General features: G+C 45.1%; 1 protein-coding gene across 1 annotated transcript; it reads left to right on the plus strand.

Moving 5' to 3' along the window:
• The first annotated feature begins 383 nt into the window (after window positions 1–383).
• LOC130381024 (BUD13 homolog) lies at window positions 384–24,719 on the plus strand. The gene is made up of 12 exons (XM_056588445.1): window positions 384–683; window positions 1,274–1,376; window positions 2,670–2,783; window positions 2,858–2,977; window positions 5,526–5,639; window positions 9,613–9,729; window positions 10,581–10,697; window positions 10,772–10,888; window positions 11,516–11,631; window positions 12,078–12,157; window positions 12,343–12,398; window positions 24,539–24,719. Exons 2-12 carry the CDS (start codon window positions 1,288–1,290, stop codon window positions 24,717–24,719), a joined length of 1,221 nt encoding a protein of 406 aa, XP_056444420.1. The 5' UTR covers window positions 384–683; window positions 1,274–1,287.

Below are 24,719 nucleotides of genomic sequence, written 5' to 3' on the forward strand. Positions count from 1 at the left end.
AGCGACCGACGCTGAAGTGCCCGTGCCAACAGTCGTTTTTTGACGTTCTCGGAGTGAGACTGTGTTGCTTTTGCTCTGCTTTTGACTCTTGAGCTGCTGGAGTGTGTGTGTGTGTGTGTGTGTGTGTGTGTGTGTGTGTGTGTGTGTGTGTGTGTGTGTGTGTGTGTGTGTGTGTGTGTGTGTGTGTGTGTGTGTTGTGGCGTCCCGCCCCTTAAACCTCGGCCCGTACGGACCCGAGGTTTCATCCTTGACGGCATATACACAGTAATATATAATATAATATAACACATATACATCTCTCTTTTGCTCTTCTTTTGACTCTTGAGCTGCTGGTGTGTGTGTGTGTGTGTGTGTGTGTGTGTGTGTGTGTGTGTGTGTGTGTGTGTGTGTGTGTGTGTGTGTGTGTGTGTGTGTGTGTGTGTGTGTGTGTGTGTGTGTGTGTGTGTGTGCGTGCGTGCGCGTAGTTTCGTTTTCCCCGAAAACACGTGACACTCACTGAGAGGCGCGGCTCCTTCACTTCCTCATCTAACTGTCCGTCGCAGCGAGCAGCCCTTCCTCCGCTTTTAAAACCTTTCACCTGATTAACTTGATTTATAAACACTTTAACCTCCGTTTTTCCCCTTACATTTACACTTTTACAACTTCATTCCGTATGGACGCATTGTAATCCCGGAGTAGATAAGGTAAGGTAGGACGACAGTTGACTACCGGTTATATTGTCTTTAGGTAACTGGTATATAATAATGAACAACCAGTTTACTACCGTTTATATTGTCTGTAGGTTACTGGTATATAATAATGATCAACCAGTTTACTACCGTTTATATTGTCTGTAGGTTACTGGTATATAATAATGATCAACCAGTTTACTACCGTTTATATTGTCTTTAGGTTAGTGGTATATAATAATGAACAACCAGTTTACTACCGGTTATATTGTCTGTAGGTTACTGGTATATAATAATGAGTTTACTGTAGAGGATACAACGTTAGTTCATGTTTTACTTCTTTTCTGACCCGTTCGTTTGTCTTGATGCTACTCCAATTAAAAGAAGGACTGTCAGAAGTCCTTTGAATGTGCTGATATGTAAGTTAAATATGTGTGCGTAGTGACTGGGGATTTACAGTTTAATAGAGCTCGTAAGTACGCCACTTCCGGTAGACCCTGTCGTGGGGTTCATATTTATGATCCATGACGTGACGTCCATAATACTTTAGTGTGACGCAGTCACAATGATCTTCTCAGTTCAGAAGGAGTTGTGTTTGTGTCCAGGTCTCCAGTCTTCTATGGATGAGGAGAGAGAGGAGGGGGATGGGGGTCCTACCTCTAAGACCACTCTGTCTGGGGAACATGGCCGCCGGAGCAAAGCTAAGAGGTAGGAAGAGGATCTCTGTCTGTGACTGTTGTCCATCTCAGAGCTCAGCAGTGATGACTCCATCATTAGTCTGAGAAACAGCTGTGTGTGTGTGTGTGTGTGTGTGTGTGTGTGTGTGTGTGTGTGTGTGTGTGTGTGTGTGTGTGTGTGTGTGTGTGTGTGTGTGTGTGTGTGTGTGTGTGTTGAAGCCCAGAGCAGCAGCAGAGAGCAGACTCCCCTGGACCCAGCTGTGTCTCCATGAAGAGTGACCGGTCTATGGATCTACCTCCTGCCCTTAAAGATGGACGCCCCTCCAGAGAGGAGAGGTAGGAGTTTCAAACAGACGATGAAAACAGACCGGTTTGTTGTTATAAGACTCTACTGATACTGTGTGTGTGTGTGTGTGTGTGTGTTGAAGCCCAGAACAGCACTTACAACATGTAAGTGCTTAAATGCCATAATAACTTTTTCTGGCCCCCCCCCCCCCCCCCCCCCCCCCCCCCCCCCCCCCTTAAATTTCCATTTCAATAAACTGAGAAAGATTATTAAAATCAAAAGTCATGAGAAAGTAGATGAGTAGCCCTGCAATAAATGATCATTGAAACGACATCCACAATCCTAACTTCCAGATGGTTCTTGTTTTTCCGAAGGAGGCAGCAGGGAGCAGAATCCCCTGGACCCAGCTGTGTCTCCATGAAGAGTGACCGGTCTATGGATAACCTCCTGTCTTTAAAGATGGACGTCCCTCAGAGAGGAGAGGTAGGAGTTTCAAACAGACGATGAAACAGACCGGTTTGTTGTTATCAGACTACTGATGCTGATGTTTACAGGTCAGGAAAGAACAATTGTGTGTGTGTGTGTGTGTGTGTGTGTGTGTGTGTGTGTGTGTGTGTGTGTGTGTGTGTGTGTGTGTGTGTGTGTGTGTGTGTGTGTGTGTGTGTGTGTGTGTGTGTGTGTGTGTGTGTGTGTGTGTGTGTGATGGACGGTTGTCCATCTCAGCTCAGCAGTGATACATCATGACTCCATCATCAGTCTTAGTAACAGCTGTGTGTGTGTGTGTTGTGTATAAACTGCCTGCCCTATTTTCTATGATAGCTAAACCCATTGTGAATAAACACTCTCAGCACAATATCAAGGGTATTTGCTATGTTTTTATGTCAACATGCAAGTGCTTGAATGCCATTATAACTTTTCCTTATGTTTCCATTTTTATAATCTGCCCCTCATGAGAAAGTAATTGAATAGTCCTGCAATAAATGATCAATTTAAACAACTTCAACAAATCCTAAATTCCAGATGGTGTTTGTTTTTCAGAGTCCAGCAGCAGAGAGCAGACTCCCCTGGACCCAGCTGTGTCTCCATGAAGAGTGGCCACTCTATGAATCCACCTGTTAAGTTTGAAGATGGAAATCAGTCAATCGAGAAAAGGTAAGGATTTACCAGATATAATAAAGATACAGCTTCTATTAAGCATCCATAAATCCTGGTTCTTGTTTTTCTAGAAGAGTCCAGCAGCAGAGAGCAGACTCCCCTGGACCCAGCTGTGTCTCCTTGAAGAGTGACCTCTCTATGAATCCACCTGTTAAGTTTGAAGATGGAAATCATCAACCTTCAAAGAAAAGGTAAGGATTCAGCTAATAAATCAGGCCTATTAAGCTGTCCTCTCATCATTTTCATCTGGCGTGCAGATTATTAATCAGAACATAAACAATCAGGGTCAATTACACCCTGGAGAAGAAGATGTTCTGAGCAAGATGAGAGCTAGTTTAATTTCCTCCAATAGGATACCCTTCTGTCCAGTTAGCCCCTCCCCCAGGACCCGCCCTCTCTGTGCCTAGGCCGATATCTGTCTCTGCTGTGGCAAAGCGTTGCGAGAGCCACAATGGTAGGGCTACAGGTACACAATGAAAATCGCCACTTAAACCGGGAGTGGATAATGATATATCTATTCAGTAAGGCGGGACAAAGCCCTATGATGAACCAATGCATGGACACGCCATCTGGTCGAAATAGTTGTCATCTTGACGCAGTACAACAAGCAAACCTATGACATTTATTTGTGCAGACAGGAAATGATGATAGCCCTTGGAATAACAATGAACACCAATGCTGTTGGTTGCCTAAATTCAGCTCGCACGCCCGTCGTAATTGCCGCCGTTAATGCAAACAGATGCATATTGTTTCCGAGAACGATCTTGATAATGTGTTTACTGTCTACCATCATAACAGCACAAACAAGCCTTATCAAGCGGTAGGACACACTGCTGTCAATCAAACATGGGCAGCGTCAGAGACATTGGAGGGGACTCAAACTCCAAGGAGAGCTAGCCTGCATCCCTTGTGCAGACCTCTCTATATCACAAACCATTTTTAACAATTCTTCTATTGATGAATGCACACAAATATTCACAGTCAAAGCGAGGCTTCAGGTATGCCTAACAAAGTTAAACCCGTCGATCTGGTACCCTGGCTCACCATTATGTACACATCATGCACATTGCACACCGGGTTTATATTGTTCTACTTTTATTGGGATGACCACCTGAGTCTCATGCAGGCCTTTATTAATCTGTACCCTAACCTTTAAAAACATATATAGTAGGGCTGTAACGATACGCGTATCAAACCGAAAATCGCGATACTCAAAGCCACGAACCTGTCTCGCGGTGTGAGAAGGAAGCAGCGCGCTATGCCCCTTTCTAACTCTTCGGTCAAATTGTCAGATGGAAATTTGCTAATAATTTGTCTAAATAATAGTCTGCTGACAGCGCCCCCTCCTATCGATGCTGTAAATATGTGACGAGATGCCCTCTCTGTGATGACAGCTCTCCGTGGCTACGGAGGATTGCATTTCTCCACAGCCGTCGAAGTCCTCATATGCGATATGAACGACATTTATCCAGAGTGGGCCAAGCGCGAAAAAATTGCCTGTGTGATCCTGTCTCTATTGTTTTGTGTGATTTGACCGGCAGTTGGTCTGCTTATAGGTCGGAATGAAGCGGCCACCGATTATTGACACGATGGGTACCTTTATTCTACCGGACTCGTTCGCTTCTTCACTAGACACACGCGCTACCGCTCGCACTCCTCGCTCGTCCACTCACTCGCTGACGTCACTCACACACGCATACGCACACTGCCATTCTCGCGCACACACATATGCTACTCGTAACACTATGCCTCGTTATTGCGACGTTCACTTTTTTCCTCATCTATTGAAAGTTAGGCTATTAAACATGTTGCATTCTATACGGCCTGATTATGTCATTATTTAAGCTACTATAGCCTAATAAGAGCGCTAATAAGGATATTTGAATAAACCAACCAAAACAGTTAAAGGGGCCTATTTGCCTACTAGCAAAAAGCATCCTCACCTGCAATCTTTGGTTATTTCTTTATTAATTTAGCTATACTTTAATAGTATTCTTTCGGTTCTCAAATCTGTTCAGTGTTCCAATTATTTGTTATTAAATGTTACATTAAGATAATTGGTATTTAAGTGTTGTTTAAATAAAATGCTTTTTAAATTTAAAAGAATCGTGGGATGTATCGAACCGTGGGTCAAAAATCGTGATACAAACCGAATCGTGAATTTGTGTATCGTTTACAGCCCTAATATATAGAAAACCCCTCTTCCATCTCCTCTCTTCTCTCCCTGTCCTCTGTCTGCATCCAGGCTTGATTGGTTCATGCTGAGTGCCGTTTATTCTGCTGTTTGAATTGTTGTATTAATGAAATAAATTATAAGACAACTTGTAGCAGAACTTACAGGTTTAATGTTTAAGGTCAATGTCTTTCAAACTGCCCCCATTTATTGAATCAGTTTAATTGATCTTTGGAGGTGAGGTGATTTATTGAAACAAATAATCCATGAAGAACAACACAGGTCTGTGTAGAAATGTAGAAACTCTATTTTCTATGTTAGCTAAACTCATTGTGAATCTGTGACTATGCACAGTATGAAGGATACTTAGTGTGTTTTTACGTCAACATAATAGTGCTTAAGTGCCATAATTACTTCATTTTTCAGCTCCCCATCATATTTATATTTCAAAAAACATAAAAATATTATTTAAATGGCAAGTGAGATATTAGTTGGGTAGCCCTGCAATAAATGATGATGCAACGATATCCACAAGTCCTAACTTCCAGATGGTGTTTGTTTGTCAGAAGGAGGCAGCAGAGAGCAGACTCCCCTGGACCCAGCTGTGTCTCCATGAAGAGTGACCGGTCTATGAGTCTACCTCCTAACCTTAAAGATGGACGCCCCTCCAGAGAGGAGAGGTAGGAGATTCAAACAGACGATAAAAGAGACAAGTTAGTTGTTATCAGACCTTACTGATACTGATGTTTACAAGTCAGGAAAAATGTGTGTGTGTGTGTGTGTGTGTGTGTGTGTGTGTGGGTGTGTGTGTGTGTGTGTGTGTGTGTGTGTGTGTGTGTGTGTGTGTTGTGTGTGTGGTGTGTGTGTGTGTGTGTGTGTGTGTGTGCGCGCCTTGCCTTGGCCATTCCATACCTGTCAGTAAAGGGTGTAAGAGGAAGGAAAAACACAAGATGAATCCAACCCAACGAGATGACTCATTTAAGAGGAATGAATGAAGGAAATAGTAAACTAAATACCTAGTCTGTTATAGAATCACACGCCAGTACAACATGCTAACCCTTACTGAGTACTCTGTACTCTGAGTATCTTGTACTGAAAAGAGAAATCATCCATCTATTGTATAGATTCTACTGATTCATGCGTTCACACTGATGCAGATCTAGTGTTCATATGAACAAGGTGGTGATGTCTTTAAAGGATGGAGGAGGATTGTACATGGAGGAGTCCAGCAGACACAGAGCAGAGGAGGCCTTTTCTACGTGATGTGCTTCTATTCATGACGTTATCAGTCTCTTACAATGGTTGTAAACTGTGCTGGTTTGATGAGACTCAAGGTGTGTGTTGTTGAATACCTGCCTGTAAAGGGTGCAGCAAGAATCCAACCCGCCCGGATAAACACGGAAGAGAAGTGAAGGAAGAAAATAACCCTGCTATTATATAAACATTACCATAGTAAATGATGGACCAACAATAGAATCTAATGTTCACTGTCTGTTTCTCGCAAAACCATTTAAACCTTAATGCAATAACTTACAGTTGCAGTCATGTAGAAATGTTTGAAGGATCTATGTGATGACATTATAATCCCTCGATTAATTTCTGTAAGTGTATGCATTCTGAAATAAAGAATGACATGTTGTAACATATTGGTTTCGATTTTATTAAAAAAAGTCACTTGGACAGACTCAGCTCCGTCTGAAGACATGGAGGTCACAGCAACATGATGGGATCAAAACACACTCCACCCTCATCACAATGAAGGCCGATGACTAATGATTAGGAGCATGCGGGATTATGTGTGGTGCTGAAATCACACCATGTTTTAGGACCATAACAAGGTGTTTTTGGTTAAAAAATATTTTCTTGCACAAACGGTAGCAGGTGACCCTGACACATAATGAGAATATCCCCATCCGATAGAAATACGTGTGTGTGTGTGTGTGTGTGTGTGTGTGTGTGTGTGTGTGTGTGTGTGTGTGTGTGTGTGTGTGTGTGTGTGTGTGTGTGTGTGTGTCTTGGCCCTTATCTGAATACCTGCCAGTAAAGGGTGTAACACGAGGAAGGAAAAAACACAAAAACAATCCAACCCAAGAAGATTCCATTGAGACTTATTCAAGAGAAATGAATAAAGAAAATCAACCTGCTGTTATAGAATCACTGGCCAGTACAACATGCTAACCCTTACTGAGTACTCTGAATACTCTACACTCTAGAGTATTCTGCACTCTGAGTATCTTGTACTCTGAGTACACTCTACTCAGTACACTGCTCTTCTGAAAAGGGAAATCATCCATCTATTGTATAGATTCTACTGATTCATACGGTCACACTGATGCAAATTCATATCATCAAGGTGGTGATGTCTTTTAAGGACGGAGAAGGATTGTACATGGAACTGTTCGGCAGACACAGAGCAGAGGAGGCCTTTTCTACGTGATGTGCTTCTATTCATGGCTTTATCAGTCTCTTTATTGATAACATGGTATCTATGTTAGAATGTGTATCTGTGGAGAAGCAGCTGACTCAGTGACTCAGTGTCTCTACAGGCTGGTTGAACCATCAAGTGTCTCTTGGATTTTCTCTGAGCCTCTACGCATTACAGCTCTCTGTCCATCGTTCATTTTTTAGCATGTTAGTCTGGGAGGAGTTTGAACTGGGAGGGGGGACTGGTCCAACTGGTTTGTTCATCATTTCCTTGTTATGAGTCGGACGGTTTGCTGTGGCTCACTTCATCACAGCAGGAAGACGACTAAGGTACTGTAGTCCACTCTGATCCGTCATAGATCATAATTATGAATAACTTTGAATCTTATTAATAGGGTGATGGTTAAAATTGTTAGTAAATGTATGGATGCATTGCTATTCGTCAAAATTGCTATTGAACAATTGTATAGATTCCTGCTCTGTAGAATGCTACGTGTTAGACTGTGGGCATTGGGGATCGAAACCCAGAACCTTCCAGCCTGGAGTCAAGCGTCAGGTTGAGGTTACTAAAGATAATGTCAACCGTAAAGTCAAGGTTCAGGTTGAGGTTATATATGTTTTCCTCCGATTTAGGATTTGTTCTAAATCACAAGTGTCCTGTGGACAGTTGTTATATTTGTAGGGCGGTATTATGATTACATTATTTGTACAGGAAGACGGCCATCTTGGTTAGTGAATGTGTTTGGATGTATCTTGCACTGGGTCTTGTTCTCTGTGGGCCTGCCTCATTCTGCAGTAGTGTAGGCCTACTCTATATCTGAGAGCATCACTCATATAAGAGGGACAAAACCTTCGAGGTGAATTAATTCTGACGTGACCGCCTCAACACATAGGTCACTGGTGACGACTGGTCTGTGTTCTTCAGGGTCAGCCAATCCCACTGACTCCTACTCCACCAGCAGGTGGTGCTGCGGTGGCACCTGTTCGAGGGTAAATTCAAACGGAACCCTGTGTCAATCATTTGGTTTACTACTCTCCAAGACGTTTAATTATTCCTGTTCTAGCAAATGTTCAACTGTTGCTAAAGCTTGGACGTCGAATGGAATCAGCCGCCTGTAAGAGGTTAGTCTGGGAGGAGTATGAACTGAGAGGGGAACTGGTCCGACTGGAAGTAAACTAAGATACTGTAGTCCACTCTTATCCGTGATCGATCATAAATATGAATGACTTTGTATCTTATCAGTAGAGTTTTAAGATTCCTGCTGTACAGAATGCTACGTGTTACACTGTGGGCATTGGGGATCGAACCCTGAACCTTCCAGCCTGGAGTCAAGCGTCAGGTTGACGCTATAATGACTTTTCTTCTTGTGTCTCCTTATGTACTTAGGGTACTTTTAAAGGTACTTGGGGCAGAATGAGCAGTATTATATTTGCATTGCGGTATTATGATTATATTATTTAGACAGGAAGACGGCCATCTTGGTTAGTGAAGGTGTTTAAACGTCATCTTGTACTGGGTCTGGTTCTCTTCCTGCGAGCCTGCATCACAGATCTGGTTGTGATGTCATACCACATGAGGGAGTCCTTATATGGTCCTGCCTTCAGAGCGGTTTAACCAGCACAGGGAGCGGTTGGTATGATAACCGCACGGTGAACTTGATCCTATCAGACACTTTTGAAGCCCTATGAGACCTTGTGTGTGGAATGATGAATAGTTATTAAAGAGTGTATTAGACACTTCTGGGGAGCATCTCCATATCTTTCCCCTCGTTGAGAATGAGAGGGTCTATGAATCTGCGTCTAGGAGAGACCACGCTGCCTCTCGTCCAAAGAGACAGAGACAACAGCACCCTGGGCCCGGAAATACACAGCTCATATAAGGGCAGAGAATAAACACTGAGTGGAGTTGTGTTTGTGTCCAGGTCTCCAGTCTACTATGGATGAGGAGAGAGAGGAGGGGGGTCCTACCTCTAAGACCACTCTGTTCTGGGAACATGGCCGCCGGAAGCAAAGCTAAGAGTTAAGGCAGAGGATTCTCTATGTCTGTGACTGTTGTCCATCTCAGCGCTCAGCAGTGATCATCACTGACTCATCATTGGTCTTAGTAACAAGCTGTTGTGTGTGTGTGTGTGGTGTGTTGTGTGGTGTGTGTGTGTGTGTGTGTGGTGTGTGTGTGTGGTGTGTGTGTGTGTGTGTGTGTGTGTGTGTGTGTGTGTGTGTGTGTTGAAGCCCAGAGCAGCAGCAGAGAGCAGACTCCCCTGGACCCAGCTGTGTCTCCATGAAGAGTGACCACTCTATGGGTGTACCTGTTAGGTTTAAAGACGGAAATCAATCTGTTGAGAAGAGGTGAGGACTTAGAGAGTGACCGGTCAGACATGGAGGGGGCTTCTTCAGCGAGGAGGATCGGGGGGGCGGAGGGGGGGGAGATGTTATGGTGGTAAAAGGCTGTGATTGGCCGCGTCACACTGTAAGCAAGAGGTGCCAAATAGTTTTACACAAAGGTGACTCCGATCAGATGGATTTCTGGATTTCATCCAGAACAGCGTGAAAAGCACAAATCACATGCAATCCGGTCCGTTCAATGATCTGATCTGGTTTGGGCCACTTTCATATGCGGTCCTAAATCAGATACAAGAGGGATCTCTCTCAATGCGACCTCAGGTTGAACAGTCGTCTTGTAATTCATGTGACTTTGACTAGATTTGTCATATAGGCCACATATAAAATGCAACGTGAACACCCAAATCAGAGCAATAAATCTGAACTGAGCAGTAAGGCTTCCCTGATATGAACACGGTTCTGTCTTTGTTCTCTAGTGTTTTTTGTCTGCGTGACTGCCGTTCTGTGGTCAAGATTGACAATAAAACAGGGTCTTCCATTTGGTCATTGTCGGTTCTTAATAAGAGATGGAAAGGATAACATGTTTAAATAAGACTGACTTTGACAAAGCAGCAGTTTGATACATCAGTGTTGATCAAACAGATTTATAATTCTGTAACTGTAGTTTCAAGAATGAGGTTACTCAGAGACAGTAATAACATCTCAGTAACAAGTTCTAAGATCTTATCAAGATAATTAAGGACTTGGAAGCTTGAAACAAGCTAAATGCTCTCACGTTAAAACTGCCTTGCAAGAAGAATTATCTTGTCAGCATAAAAACTGCAGTCTGAGTAAAAGCTGTGCTTGTTGTGTTGAAGCCCAGAGCAGCAGAAGAGAGCAGACTCCCCTGGACCCAGCTGTGTCTCCATGAAGAGTGACCACTCTATGGGTGTACCTGTTAGGTTTAAAGACGGAAATCAATCTGTTGAGAAGAGGTGAGGATTTATCAGAGTTTATGAAAATAAAGCTTCTATCAAACGTCCATAAATCCTGGTTATTATTTTTCTAGAAGAGTCCAGCAGCAGAGAGCAGACTCCCCTGGACCCAGCTGTGTCTCCATGAAGAGTGACCACTCTATGGGTGTACCTGTTAGGTTTAAAGACGGAAATCAATCTGTTGAGAAGAGGTGAGGACTTAGAGAGTGACCGGTCAGACATGGAGGGGGGCATCTTCAGCGAGGAGGATCGGGGGGGCGGAGGGGGGAGATGTTATGGTGGTAAGAGGCTGTGATTGGCCGCGTCACACTGTAAGCAAGAGCTGCCAAATTGTTTTACACAAAGGTGACTCCGATCAGATGGATTTCTGGATTTCATCCAGAACAGCGTGAAAAGCACAAATCAGATGCAATCCGGTCCGTTCAATGATCTGATCTGGTTTGGGCTACTTTCATATGCGGTCCTAAATCAGATACAAGAGGGATCTCTCTCAATGCGACCTCAGGTTGAACAGTCGTCTTGTAATTCATGTGAATTTGACGTGATTCGTCATAAAGGCCACATTTAAAATGCAACGTGAATAGCCCAACCAGAGCAATGAATCTGAACTGAGCATTAAGACTTCCCTGATATGAACACGGTTCTGTCTTAAGTAATAACATCTCAGTAAAAAGTTATAAGATCTTATCAAGATAATTTAGGACTTAAAAGCTTGAAACAAGCGAAATGTTCTCACCTGAAAACTGCCTTGTGAGAAGAATTACCTTGTCAGCATAAAAACTGCAGTCTGAGTAAAAGCTGCGTTTGTTGTGTTGAAGCCCAGAGCAGCAGGAGAGAGCAGACTACCCTGGACCCAGCTGTGTCTCCATGAAGAGTGACCACTCTATGGATAAACCTCCTAACCTTAAAGATGGACGCCCCTCCAGAGAGGAGAGGTAGGAGTTTCAAACAGACAATGAAAACAGGCCGTGTCGTTGTTATCAGACTAAATCAATACTTATGTTTACAAGTCGGGAAAAATGCAATTGATTGTGTGTGTGTGTGTGTGTGTGTGTGTGTGTGTGTGTGTGTGTGTGTGTGTGTGTGTGTGTGTGTGTGAGTGATAATAAGCAAAGACCAAATGTAGATTCAGGATTCAGTTGATGAACTGTTCTTCACACTGATTTCTCACACTTCACTCAATAACTGCCTGGCTTGTAGCTGTTCCACCTTTGGTCTCAGGTAGCACACACTGTCATCTCCTTCTCTACCTCTAGAGGGAGCCCTGACACAAGGAGTCACACGCTTTACTAAATGCAGTGATATAAAGTGTGTTAACAGAAGATAAAAACGATATCTATATATTTATAAATATAATAGATCCTGTGTGTGCGTGTGTGTGTGTTCTCTACAGACACCAGGAGAGGTCAAAGGCTACCAGTGCTCAGTCTGAACAGCAGCATCAGACAGAGCTGATCAAGGTGTGTAAATGTCCACCAAGTCATCTGACTTCAGCTCTACATGAACATCAGAAAGCATCTCTTGTGGTGCTCATCGTCTCCAGGCTTCCCTCTTTAGACCAGCGGGAAGTGAATCCAGGACAGATGCTTCTGATGACCTCAGTGAGTTCAGAGTAAAGTTCTCCTTGATGTTTGTTCTGTTCCAGAGGGCTGAGGAGAACGCACACGCTTTCCTAGACACGGAGATGAAGAAGTCTGGAGGGTCTGGCAGGCAGAGGGAGGAGAGGAGTCGGATGCTAGAACGAGGAGCGAGAGGCGTGGCCGATAGCGGGAGTGGTGGACATCACAAAGCTCGCCTTATGAGATGACAGAATGGAAACTGGGGCGACAGACAAACGGGGGGCGGTAAGGAATCTATTTTGAAACAGAGGAGGAAATTATTTTGAAGCGGCAGAAGATCTTATCTGAAAACAAGGGAAATGGTATTGCTTAAAAGGAGTAGTTATGGACTCTTATTGTCTGTTCAGACTAAATACTATAAAATTTAGGTAAGAGATTTCTTCATTGATAATTCATCCAATGTGGAGACTTTTTCTTGGGGGTTTAGGTTTATCCAGATAGAACGGGTATGTGGGTCCCGATCAGTTAAATGGTTGATACAGATATTGTAGGGTGTATTGTGGGGTAATCAGGCTAAATGGTTGATTCGTTATGCAGGGTTATTGTGGGGGTTTCATGTTAACTGGTTTGGTACAGATATTATAGGGTATTGTGGTTGATCGGTTAATGGTTGTACAGATATATATAGGGTTATGGTAGGCGTATCAGTTAAAATGATTTGACAGATTTCAGTGTTATTGTGGGGTATGAAGTTTAAAGGTTTGATCCAGATATGAAAGGTTATGGTATCTGCGTACAGCTAGGATAAAGAATGTTAAACAATTAAATGGCAATCCAAACAGCAGAATACTCTAAGTGGAATAAGTGGAAGCGATGCAGCACTATCTTCTTAAATCAGATATGAGTACATTTCAAACGGATCAAATATCATGGTTATATCATTAGACCCATGTCTTTTCTGTTGTAAAAACAAACAAAAAAGAAAAATATATGTACCATTCCTTGGTACGACCAGCTTCTCGAACCCACAGTATGAATCAGTACATACTATGAAGTTGATCATTTACGGAAATATTAAATGCTTAAAGTGAGTCACAATCCACTATCTGATGTCTTCTCTTCATTCCATGTAGGATCGCTGCTGTGAGTGCACCACATAAAATAAGTATCATTTGAAAGAAGAAAGTTAAAGTGTTTTTTAGTGTCGGCTGAGGGACAATACCAAACAGGAAATCCAACGGGTTCTGAATGACTTCTACACAAGCTCTTCATCACGAGAGAGAAGTGGAGAAGTCAAACCAAAGAACAAAAAAAAAAAAAACAACCCTGAGGTCAGCGATGAAACAGCTCAGGACAACCAGCTAAGGAAGAGCACCAATCAACTGTGAAGGACATCTTTAAACCCTTACATGGAAGAGCATCAACCATCAGAACAATATGACCAACTGGAGTGGCCGGCACTGGTAAAACCATCGTAAACAAAAGTTCACTCGGGACTGGGCTGAAGGCAAGCAACCACGACATACACTTCACATTCTCTTAACTTTCAGAGAGTGAATTAATGAAAGAGAAAGAGTAAGCTTGTGGAACTTCTTATCACTTATATTGTGACCAAAGAAAGAAGCAGGAATCTGCAGATATGATAACGGTTCAAAAGTTCCTCCATCTTGGATGGTCTGGATGAGTGTTCGACTTACTCTGAAATTCCAGAACAACCAGACCTGGACTGATGTCAAGAGCGTCGGTGGCCGTGCTGCGGACCACCTCCTTAGGGGGCGACATGCTTCCCTCCGCTCGAATCTGGATAACCACACACGCCCTGCGGCAGGCCAATCGGAATCACCTGTGAGTGTGTTGGACATGGTGACAGAGGTGACGGGGTTCTAACAGACCCACAGAAGGAGGAGTAATCAGAAAGAGATCAGAGAGCAGGGAGCTGGCCAACACAATCATCTCCCCCGTCAAGGAAAATCACGAAGCCTCCCACATCATGTGTCACATCCCCGTCTTCTGTTGGATCACTGTAAGTTCTGGAGGACATCTTAAAAAAATCCCAGATAGAAGAGATTGCCCAAGACCGTGACTAGATGTAAACAGCTACTTCCTTTGGGTTCAGTCGATACAGGGGGACAGGAAGTATCATGGGAGCTGAACGGCTACATACTGGGGTCCGAGAGCGGACAGATTATGTTTCTTGGGAAAACTGGCTTTTGACCAAGCTGAAGAAAGCAACCTGATCTTCTACGAGTTCAGACCTGGCAGAGTGTCACCTCGATATCAAAGAAGCCCTCACTGTATAAGGAGGTGTTCACAAGATCTTTTAAAGAGGATTGTGCGGGACTGTACCCGGACAAGGTCTTCTGCTTTGTCCATCTGACCTCCAGGAGTTCTGGTGCCCTTTATGTCGTTTCTGTCCTCATTCAACGATGGTGTCAATCTTCTCTCAGAAGAACACCCACCTATTGGGGTAAGATAAAATCCTCCTCCTCTACAAGAGGGTGTGGACAAGGCCTCTAAGAGTGAGAACGGAAACTGGACTTGTTCCTCGCTCCTCCTGGGCCTCTCTGGAGACAATCGATTGTACTACAAGGTCTGCTGGGACAGACAGGACACCTCGCTCAAGACCACTACAAAAACAGTGTCTTACATCAAGGAGAAGATAGATGGAGCTCTCTCCCAGAGAGACGCCCATCCCACCTGTTCAACTGTCTGAATGAGCTGACGCTCCGTCTCTAGTGAAGGAGATTCGCAACGTACTCCCTGAATCAGGGAAGTCTCCTCTGGAGATCTTTCTCTCTTGCTCAATGTCAGCTCTGGCTTCATTCTACTGACATCAGAAGATGGGTGGACGGTTTACTTGGAGAAATACTCTGCTTAGAGAGGGTCTTCTGAGGCTTCTGCCAGTGTCAACAGCCTCTAAAACATCTCGGCTAGGTTGACTAATAACATGATTAGAATACACACTACAATATAATATAACCTGGAATATAGTTAAAAAATTATGCAAAATCCCTATTATGTTATAACACCATGTGTACCGTTCTACTCATAACATAATTAACTACTAGTTATAATTATACATAACATCTCTTTTGCTTATGGAAGTATAATGTATTGCAGTCACACGTAAGAGAATATTCGAACAATAGAATATAGAAGAAGTATCCGTTCAAAAAACATTTTCAATCCCAATAAATAACTATTTAAACATTTACATTGAATCTAATGAAAAAATGTATACATCTAATTATTTAGTAATTTTGGGTAAACTAATAACATCTTCATTATGGAATAACTTAAAGCTTTCTGTTGTTTGATCGCAGTTCCTAACATGTTGTGTTCATTGTGTGTAAAGGCTCAATGGCTGTCAATCTGTCAGAGAGATGCTGTGAAGCTCTGGCCCAGTTTCTCAGCTCCAACTCCTGTTGTCTGAGAGAGCTGGATCTGAGTACCAATGATCTGCAGGATTCAGGAGTTGAAGCTGCTCTCTGCTGGACTGGGGAGTCCACACTGTACACTGGAACTCAGGTCAGTTTCACTCAATGTTGCAAAACAGTACAAATAAAGGTTAAAAGCAGAGTATACTAACTAATCTATTCTCAGTACCTGTGATGACCACATTCAAGACTTTCATATCATATAACGGATACCCCTTGTTGTTGAGGGGGATATTGCAAATACCATCATATGCTTGCAAATCTTTAGTTATAAAATATAATCCAAACATAACATAGGTCCCTGTATACAGGATGTGGGATGGTAGACGAGCAGGGGTGTGAAATATAGGGGGTCCTGGGAGGGTCAGAGACCCCTAGTTGGGATGCCTAAGGGACCTCCTGAAACGCCACAACAGCAAACATTTTCATAAAATGATTTGAAACCTGCAATAGTCCAACAAATATATTATTTTAAAAGCTTAATATGTCCAGTATTTCATTATTAAACGCACAAAAACATATATTCACTACATATGAATAGGTTTCTCCTTAGTGGAAAGATATTTATATTGTGAACCCGGGTGAAGAGGACTAGCTTAAAAGCTCTTTAGGTATACAATAAAGTATTGTTGATATGTAGGTATACATCAATAATTATCTTTTCATTATTAATTATTAAGTCAACTCACTATAATTATTATTTTTTTACCTGCTCCGTACATTTGGTTATATTGATGATATTGGGTTCAACCAATAGGATTGGTTGATATCGAGACTTCGGGGTCATCTGGGGAAGGGTGGAGTCACGATTTGGCAGGGGAAAAAGGAGAGAGAGAGGAAGAGACAACAGGAGGAGAGTTCTTTATGCTCTCTAGAGATCGCCCAGCTAAATGATGTTAGACATTTACTTCTTAGTTGTTTGACGGTTTTAAAGGAGTACGGGAGAAGTTTCATGTGGGGCCGGTTTATGGTGTTTCTGTTTGTGTCTGGGGATGTGGTGACGGAAACCTCAGTCTTCTCCGCTCCTACTATGGTACCGGGACTTTTATGATGGTATAATGTGTATGTTGTATAACATTATTATTCTGATTGTCATGTAGTCAGACAGTAAAGTGCGGTTTAGAGTCGTTTCATGAAGTTTAATAACAACCTATTAATAAAACTGTATGCTTAAGTGAAGTATAATGACAATTGTTGATTGATCATTTAACATCTGTGTGAAATCTTTCTTAATATTTTAAGATGCAGGTTATTCATAGTATTTATTATTTCATGTATTTAAAAAAACTGTTTATAATTCTCCTATAATTTAACTACAGTTCCTAACAGGTTGTATTTATTTTGTGTGAAGGCTCAATGGCTGTCATCTGTCAGAGAGATGCTGTGAAGCTCTGGCCTCAGTTCTCAGCTCAGACTCCTCTAGTCTGAGAGAGCTGGACCTGAGTACCAATGATCTGCAGGATTCGGGAGTGAAGCTGCTCTCTGCTGGACTGGGGAGTCCACACTGTACACTGGAAACTCTCAAGTCAGTTATCACCCTCTTCTTCAAACTGGTTATTCTAGCTTCCAGTAAGTGCTGCTCCTGCCTGATACATTTCTGTTGCTCTTTTCCTTGCTGACAAAACACTCCCTGGTTCTACACAGTGTTAGAACCTGTGAAGAAACGGTCTTAGCGTACCAAACACAGCAGACTTCTCCTGACTCTAACCAAACAATCTCTGCATTGAGGTTGTAGTTATTGAGAAAGGACCATTTGTTTAAGATCCTGTCACATCCAAGTGAAGGCAGTTCTGCTGTCTGGATGTCATCTCCCCACTTCCTCTGCCTGTTGTCATACTCTCAGGGTGACACAGACTTTGTCTCCATGAAGTATCGATAAAGCTTTGACTTGTCTTCAATGTGAAGAATAACTTTATAAAATGTGGTTACTTTAGTAGAAACTGCTCTCAACCAGATACAATAAAGTGTGTGTGTGTGTGGGTGTGTGTGTGTGGTGTGTGTGTTGTGTGTGTGGGTGTGTGGTGTGTGTCGTGTTGTGTGTGTGTGTGTGGTTGTGGTGTGTGGTGTGTGTGTGTGTTGTAGCTTGTCTGGCTGCCTGGTCACACAGGAAGGCTGTGCTTCTCTGGCCCTCAGCTCTGAGCATCAACCCCTCCCACCTGAGAGAGCTGGACTTGGCTACAATCACCCAGGGATCTCTGGAGCTGCGCTGCTCTCTGCTGGACTGGAGGATCCACGCTGGAGACTGGACACTCTCAGGTATGGAGAGGACAGCATCACCACTGAGGGACCAAAGTCTCCTATTCAAGCTGCTGTAGTATGAAGTGGTTTGAAGAGGCAGCTGTCACTCATGTTGGTAGAACGTGATGAGACGCAGATGATGAAGGTGAATGTTTCAACATGCTGCTCTCTCACTTTGTTCCCCCCAGTGTGGAGCACAGTGTGAGTGTGGAGGCTGAAACCAGCTCTAAGAAGTGTAAGTGTCCTGTTTGATTCAATTACCTCACACACTCACTATTGAGATGGAAAGTCCATCCACACAGCAGGAAGTGAGGGTCACATCCTACTGGGAATGAAGATGTATGGCTGACATCATGTATCTTACGTATATTATAACTGTCGACCAATCACTAGTCACCGGGCTTGAGGGGGGAGGAGTGTGGGGGTGGGGGGTGAAGGAGAGGGGGGGTGACCGGGTTAGGGGCCAGTGAGGGGGAGGGGAAGGGGTGAGAGAGAGAGGCTGAGGGGGGGGGGCTGAGGGTGTGGACTAGGGGGGAGGGGGAGGGGGGATGACCGGGCTGAGGGGGGGCTGAGCGGGGGAGGGGGGTGACCGGGATGAGGGGGGGGGGGGGGTGGAGGGAGGTGACGGGGCTGAGTGGGGAGGACTAGGGGGGAGGGGAAGGAGTGTGGGGGTGCAGGGGCTGAGGGGGAGGACTAGGGGTGAGGGGGGGGGGGAGGGGCCGCGGCTGTAGGGGGGAGGAGTGTGGGGGTGGGGGGGTGAAGGGGCTGAGGGGGAGGACTAGGGGTGAGGGGGGGGGGGGGGGGGGGGGGAAATGGGGCCGGGCTGAGGGGGGGAGGAGTGTGGGGGTGGGGGGGTGAAGGGGCTGAGGGGGAGGACTAGGGGGTTGAGGGGGGGGGGGGGGAGGGGGCCCGGGCTGAGGGGGGGACGGAGTGTGGGGATGGGGGGGTGAAGGGCGATGAGGGGGGTGACCGGGTTAGGGGGTCCGGTTGCGGACGGGGGAGGTGAAGGGGTGAGAGAGCGGGGGCTGAGGGGGGTGGGGGCTGCTCGGGGCGGACTCAGGTGGGGAGGGGGAGGGGGGGATGACCGGGCTGAGGGGGGGTGAGGGGGGCGAGGTGACGGGCTGAGGGGAGGCTCCTAGGGGTGAGCGGGGAGGGGCGGCCAGGGGGGGTGACGGGGCTGAGGGGCGAGGAATAGGGAGTCCGAGGAGGAGGGGGGGGGGGGGGGGGTGACCGGCTGAGGGGGGGCTGAGGGTGAGACTAGGGGTGAGGGGGAGGGGGGGGTGAGGGGCTGAGGGGGGACTGAGAGAGGAGGGGGATGAGGGGGGTTGGTGAGGGGGGAGGGGGATGATGGGAGGGGGCTGAAACGGATGAGAAGAAATGAGAGCGATCACAAAAGAAAGAGAATAAAAAGAAGAAGAGCTAGCCTGGATCCAAGGAGAGATGTTTGTTGTGATGTTTTCATAATATTGTTGTTGATGTATTCATCACGTTATTGTTGAGGTGTGTGTACTCTATGTATGTGTACCATATGTATATGTATGTATGTGTTCATATCTATGTATATGTACACAGAGCGCAGGAGAACAGTACTAGTGATGATGATGATGATGATGAAGAAGCGGTTCAGCAGCTCATCATGTCTGGTTCTCCCTCAGATGCCTGTGACCTCACACTGGACCCCAACACGGCCCCAGAGAACTCTCTCTGTCTGAGGACAACAGGAAGGTGACGGAGGTTGGAGAGGACCAGTCGTATCCGTATCACCCAGACAGATTTGACTCCCAGTCCCAGGTGTTGGGTAGAGAGGCTCTGACTGGCCGCTTTACTGGGAGGTAGAGTGGGGAGGATATGTTGGTATAGGAGTGACATACAGAGGAATCACAAGGAGAGGAGGGGGTGGTGACAGCGGGCTTGGATGGAACAACAAGTCCTGGGTTCTTATTGTACTGATGATCGTTACTCTGCCCGGTACAACGGTACAGAGACAGGCCTCCCTCTCCGCTCCGCTGGCTCCACCAGAGTAGGAGTGTATCTGGACCGGCCTGCTGGCTCTCTGTCCTTCTACAGAGTGTCCCCAGGTGGAGGAGGGTCCTCAGACACACTGACACACCTCCACACCTTCTGCTCCTCCTTCACCCAGGAGGACCTCCTCCCGGGGGTCTGGGTTAGCGGGGCGGGGGGGGTCCTCAGCCTCTCTGTGTCGGTTGTAGAAAAAAAAAAAGGGACCTCCTGACTGAGCATGGCCCCTGCACACACACCACACACACACACACACACACACACACACACACAACACACACACACACACACACACACACACACACACACACACACAGCTGAGGCCTCACCCCCCCAGAGCCCAGGGAGGAGGTCCTGTGTGTCTATAACTTACACAGAGACGCTGAGCCTGGGCTCAGCGTCCTCCTCCCGGGGCTCCTCCCGGGGCTCTGGGTATGGGGGGGGGGGGCCTCCTGGGGGTTCTCAGGGGGCGCCTCCGCGTCTCTGTGTGTGTGTGTGTTAGCATGCGTGCAGGCGTTATTCGATTGCCTGGTAACCATGGTTACTAATATTCACACTGGTTTCAATAATACATTTGACAGTATTTCCCATCGTTGCTGAGCAAGAGTTTCGTTCTAAAGTTCAGTGATTGAAACAATAAAAGCCCGGGCTATGGAAGTGTTCGGTACCACTGTCATGCACCTACCCGATGTCAAGTGGACCGGGTTGAATTCACTGCGGGTCTCTCTTCTTATATCCATCTCACCAAAGATTTTTTATTACTGTCCTTCTCAACACTCTCTGATCTCACTAAAAGGCTGGCAGCACAACACAGCAATAACGACGAGATGCGCTGTGCGTAGAGAAGAAAGAATACCCACGTTGAATTTGCAACATTTGGCAAAAAATGATTCTAAATCTGCCCATATATGGACACGCCAGAATTGTTGCATCTGTGGCTGCTGGTAATTTAATCACAAAGAAGTATACTCTACGGGGCTATTTTCATCATTATTATTATTATTTTAATTTTTTTAGACGGCACAGCGATCCGGGGCTATTCCCAAAAGATCCGGGGCTATAGCCTCGAATGCTCGAATGCTGTAGCCTCAAATGGGATCTTCAATCTGATTGGTAGTCAAACTGGAGATTAGTTTTCCCCCCCTTTTTGGGGATAATGTTCCCCGTTTTGATCTCGGACGTTTGGTTCACTTTTTTATCCACACCTTCTGAGGACCCCCACCCTAGGAGGGTGGGGGTCCTCAGCGTCTCTGTGTAAATTATAGTCTCGCTCGCTCTTGCTCTCGCTCTGAGTCTGATGACACACGTGAACACAAACATGCATGTGAACACAGTAACACACACACGCGTATATTACCACGCACACACATGCAAGCGCACACACGCATATATGAATTAACATAAAGACACATATAAACATACGCGCATGCACAGACGCATATATAAACACACACAAACACGTATATAGGAACACAAACACGCACGCACACAAACACGTGTATGTGAACACAAACAAACACGTATATATGAACACACACACACACACATGCGTACATATGAAAATGCGCCACGTGAACACCCACACCATATTATAAACACTCAAATATACACGCAGACACACACAAGCAAACGCGCGCACACATGCATATATAAATGTGTGTGCGCCCGCATGCACACGCCGCACGCGCATCTATGAACGCACACTTACTCAAGTTATGAACACACACACTCAGACATGAACACAGACACGCACGGACTACACACACACATGTATATATAAACACACACACACACACACTGGGTTTTGGTGATTTAAATTCATGTACTCAACTGTAATCCAAATGCTACATTTTCTTGGGCTTCTTAAAGTTGTTGTTGAGATTGAGATTTTTAAAATCTTCCATCAGGTTAATTTAGTAGGTTTTACCAAGACTATATTTCTAATGTCAAATGTGTTTTAATTATTGATTGATGGTAAATTGTAACATTTTTATACAACAATATTGTCTCTATTTTCAGACGTTAACAGTTTCATACTGCGGGGCTCTGATATCAGTTTATATTTCGATAAGCCTCACATGATGTAAAGCAGATTTTATATTATATTCATAATGCAAGTGGTCTATGGGAAAAGCTATAGATCTTGTTGTGATCACTTTAAACTGACTATTGATTCGATGTGTTCTGTGGGGAACAACACAGAACACATGTTCAGTTATTAAAGATACGTGCACACCTGTTTATGATTAGTAATTTCTGCTGCTTCTATTGATTGAGTCCTCATGTTTATTGTGTTCATGTAAGGGACTGTTCTTCTATTGTTTGAGTCCTTGTGTTTATTGTGTTCATGTAAGGGACTGTTCTTCTATTGTTTGAGTCCTTGTGTTTATTGTGTTCATGTAAGGGACTGTTCTTCTATTGTTTGAGTCCTTGTGTTTATTGTGTACATGTAAGGGACTGTTCTTCTATTGTTTGAGTCCTTGTGTTTATTGTGTTCATGTAAGGGACTGTTCTTCTATTGTTTGAGTCCTTGTGTTTATTGTGTTCATGTAAGGGACTGTTCTTCTGTTTGAGTCCTTGTGTTTATTGTGTTCATGTAACGGTCTGTTTTTCAGTATGGTTAATAAAGCATAATGGTGATAATCAACTCAGTGGATCCTCTGAATGTTCTCTTGTGTTCAGCAGAGGATCAGTTTACACTTTAAGGTCGGGGTTCACTGAATAAAAAGCACAACAGAGGCTTCGTCTACACAACATTAATAACCAGGACACCAGCAAGTGCATTTCCACCTCAGACTCATACGCCCGATGAGGGACGGAGTATGGAGAGAGTTCTAGAAGCGAGCCGACAGGAACCAGCCCAGCTACTGGCGTCTCTCCAGAGACGAGCCTTGCAGGCTGGTTGATGCACCACCTCCCCGTCTAACAGGACCCTGAGCCTCCATGTTGAAACACACAGAGGTGTGTGTTTGAGGCGCTGAGCTGCAGAGGAGGAACCTCTCCTTCTCTGGGTGCGTGGGAGGGGGCAGTAGGATGGAGGCGTCTGATAAATGAGTCGATAGTAAGATATGAGGCCGTTTATCAAAGCCATGCTTCAGTCCTGTTATTGCGTGGGGAGCCACTAGGGGGCGGTGAATCCACCTCGGTGGGGTTCACCTTCTGACCAACAGGACCGGGGGGAAGGAGTCTGTGTGTGTGAAGTGACAACCTATTTGCACCTCTTGCAGGACGTCTCAGTCCTCGTGTTTTCCGTAAGGCAATAAGCGCCAAAAAAGTTATCCAAGAAGGAAACGAGGCAGATGGAAAAGGAAGAATGCAGCGATTTATTCTCAGAACATAGTGAACAAACATTGAACCAATAATAAACGTTTCCAAGTAAAATCCTGGGTCACCTCACGCTAATTGACCGGAAGAAATCACTTTTTTATGCTTAAATGACGGTTATCTACGGTCAGAAAGCCGTTGCTCCCGTCACGCTCTGAGAACTCAATTAACTCAACAGAGATGGCTGAGCCAGGGCTAATTTACTGAGAATTATTGCGAAATAAAACGTAATCTATTGAATAGACATAATTAAGATATAGCAAAATATCAGATACTTATTAATGAATAAGCTTAATTACTATGAATTAAAGAAAAATCGAAGTTAACAAATTGGGCATAAAATGCGAACATAAGCCTCATCGACTCCATGGCTCTAATAGTGTGTGTGTGGTGGAGGTGGTTGGAATGGTTGAAGAGCCTTTGGTGCTCAACACACACACACACACACACACACACACACACACACACACCACACACACACACACACACACACACACACACACACACACACACACACACACACACACTGTGTGTGTGTGTGTGGTGTTTGTTCTCCTGGCGTGGGGTTTCACCCGGTGTGGGTGTGTGTTCACCCTGGCATGGGGTTCTACACGTGTGTGTGTGGGGGGGTCCCACCTGGCATCGGGTTGTATGTTTGTGGGGTACCACCTGGCGTGTGTGTGTGTGTGTGTAGGTGTGTGTGTGTGTAGGTGTGTGGGGGGGGGGTTCTTGCCTGCTCTGATGGGTATCGTGTACTTGAGGGTATGCGGGATCCATAAAGAGAGTCTGAAGTTGTAAAATGACCTGAATGGGTCTTCAAGACGACCTTCAGAGCTGTAGTGGGGCGGCTCTTCCTGTGTCTGGTCCCTCCCTCAGGTCCAGGCCTCCTCTGGCTGAACTCTACCGTTGGGTACCGGGCTAGGTGAACCTAGAGAAGGGTTCCCTTACATCAGAACCGATCTGGGACCTGTCCCAGCTAGGGCTCTCTCCAAGCTGGAGTTGTGCTTTTCTTCAGCGTAGGACGTAAGGAACCCTTCACTCGGCGCTTGGAGATGCGTGGAGAGGAGCGTTGCAGTGTGTCCCATGGTTCTCTGATGAAGACCTTGGTCGTGTTCTACTGGCTGTGAGGAGGGACACACACATCTTCCTCTTGGCCCTTTTCCTTCAGATTCCTTCCGCCATCTTGAAGGATATTCCAGCTCATGTAGCTGACGTCACAACAGATTCTCAAACCCCTGGTTTCTCCTGAGGGGCGTGTCTGCAGACCTGTAGACTTCAGACACTGCTCTGTGTCCCAGCATGCATCTGCTCACTCACACATCCATCAGCAGGCCAACGCTCTAGCGGTGGAGATGCAGATCCAGGAGTTCAGGCATTGGGGTTCATTGAATCAGCAGTCCTCTCTCCATAACGCCCGCTCCTCTCTTCCTCCACTGGAGCTGTAG

Source organism: Gadus chalcogrammus, chromosome 4 (genome assembly GCF_026213295.1).
Source record: "Gadus chalcogrammus isolate NIFS_2021 chromosome 4, NIFS_Gcha_1.0, whole genome shotgun sequence".
NCBI classification, from domain to species: Eukaryota; Metazoa; Chordata; class Actinopteri; order Gadiformes; family Gadidae; genus Gadus; species Gadus chalcogrammus.

What these genes read in the sequence shown, in the direction of transcription:
- LOC130381024 (XM_056588445.1), top strand. Translation starts at nt 1,288, where the DNA reads ATGGATGAGGAGAGAGAGGAGGGGGATGGGGGTCCTACCTCTAAGACC. An exon ending in CGCCCCTCCAGAGAGGAGAG is followed by an intron (nt 5,640 to 9,612) that starts GTAGGAGATTCA and finishes TGTGTGTTGAAG; the next exon opens with CCCAGAGCAGCAGCAGAGAG. An exon ending in GAGATGAAGAAGTCTGGAGG is followed by an intron (nt 12,399 to 24,538) that starts GTCTGGCAGGCA and finishes GCGTGTCTGCAG; the next exon opens with ACCTGTAGACTTCAGACACT.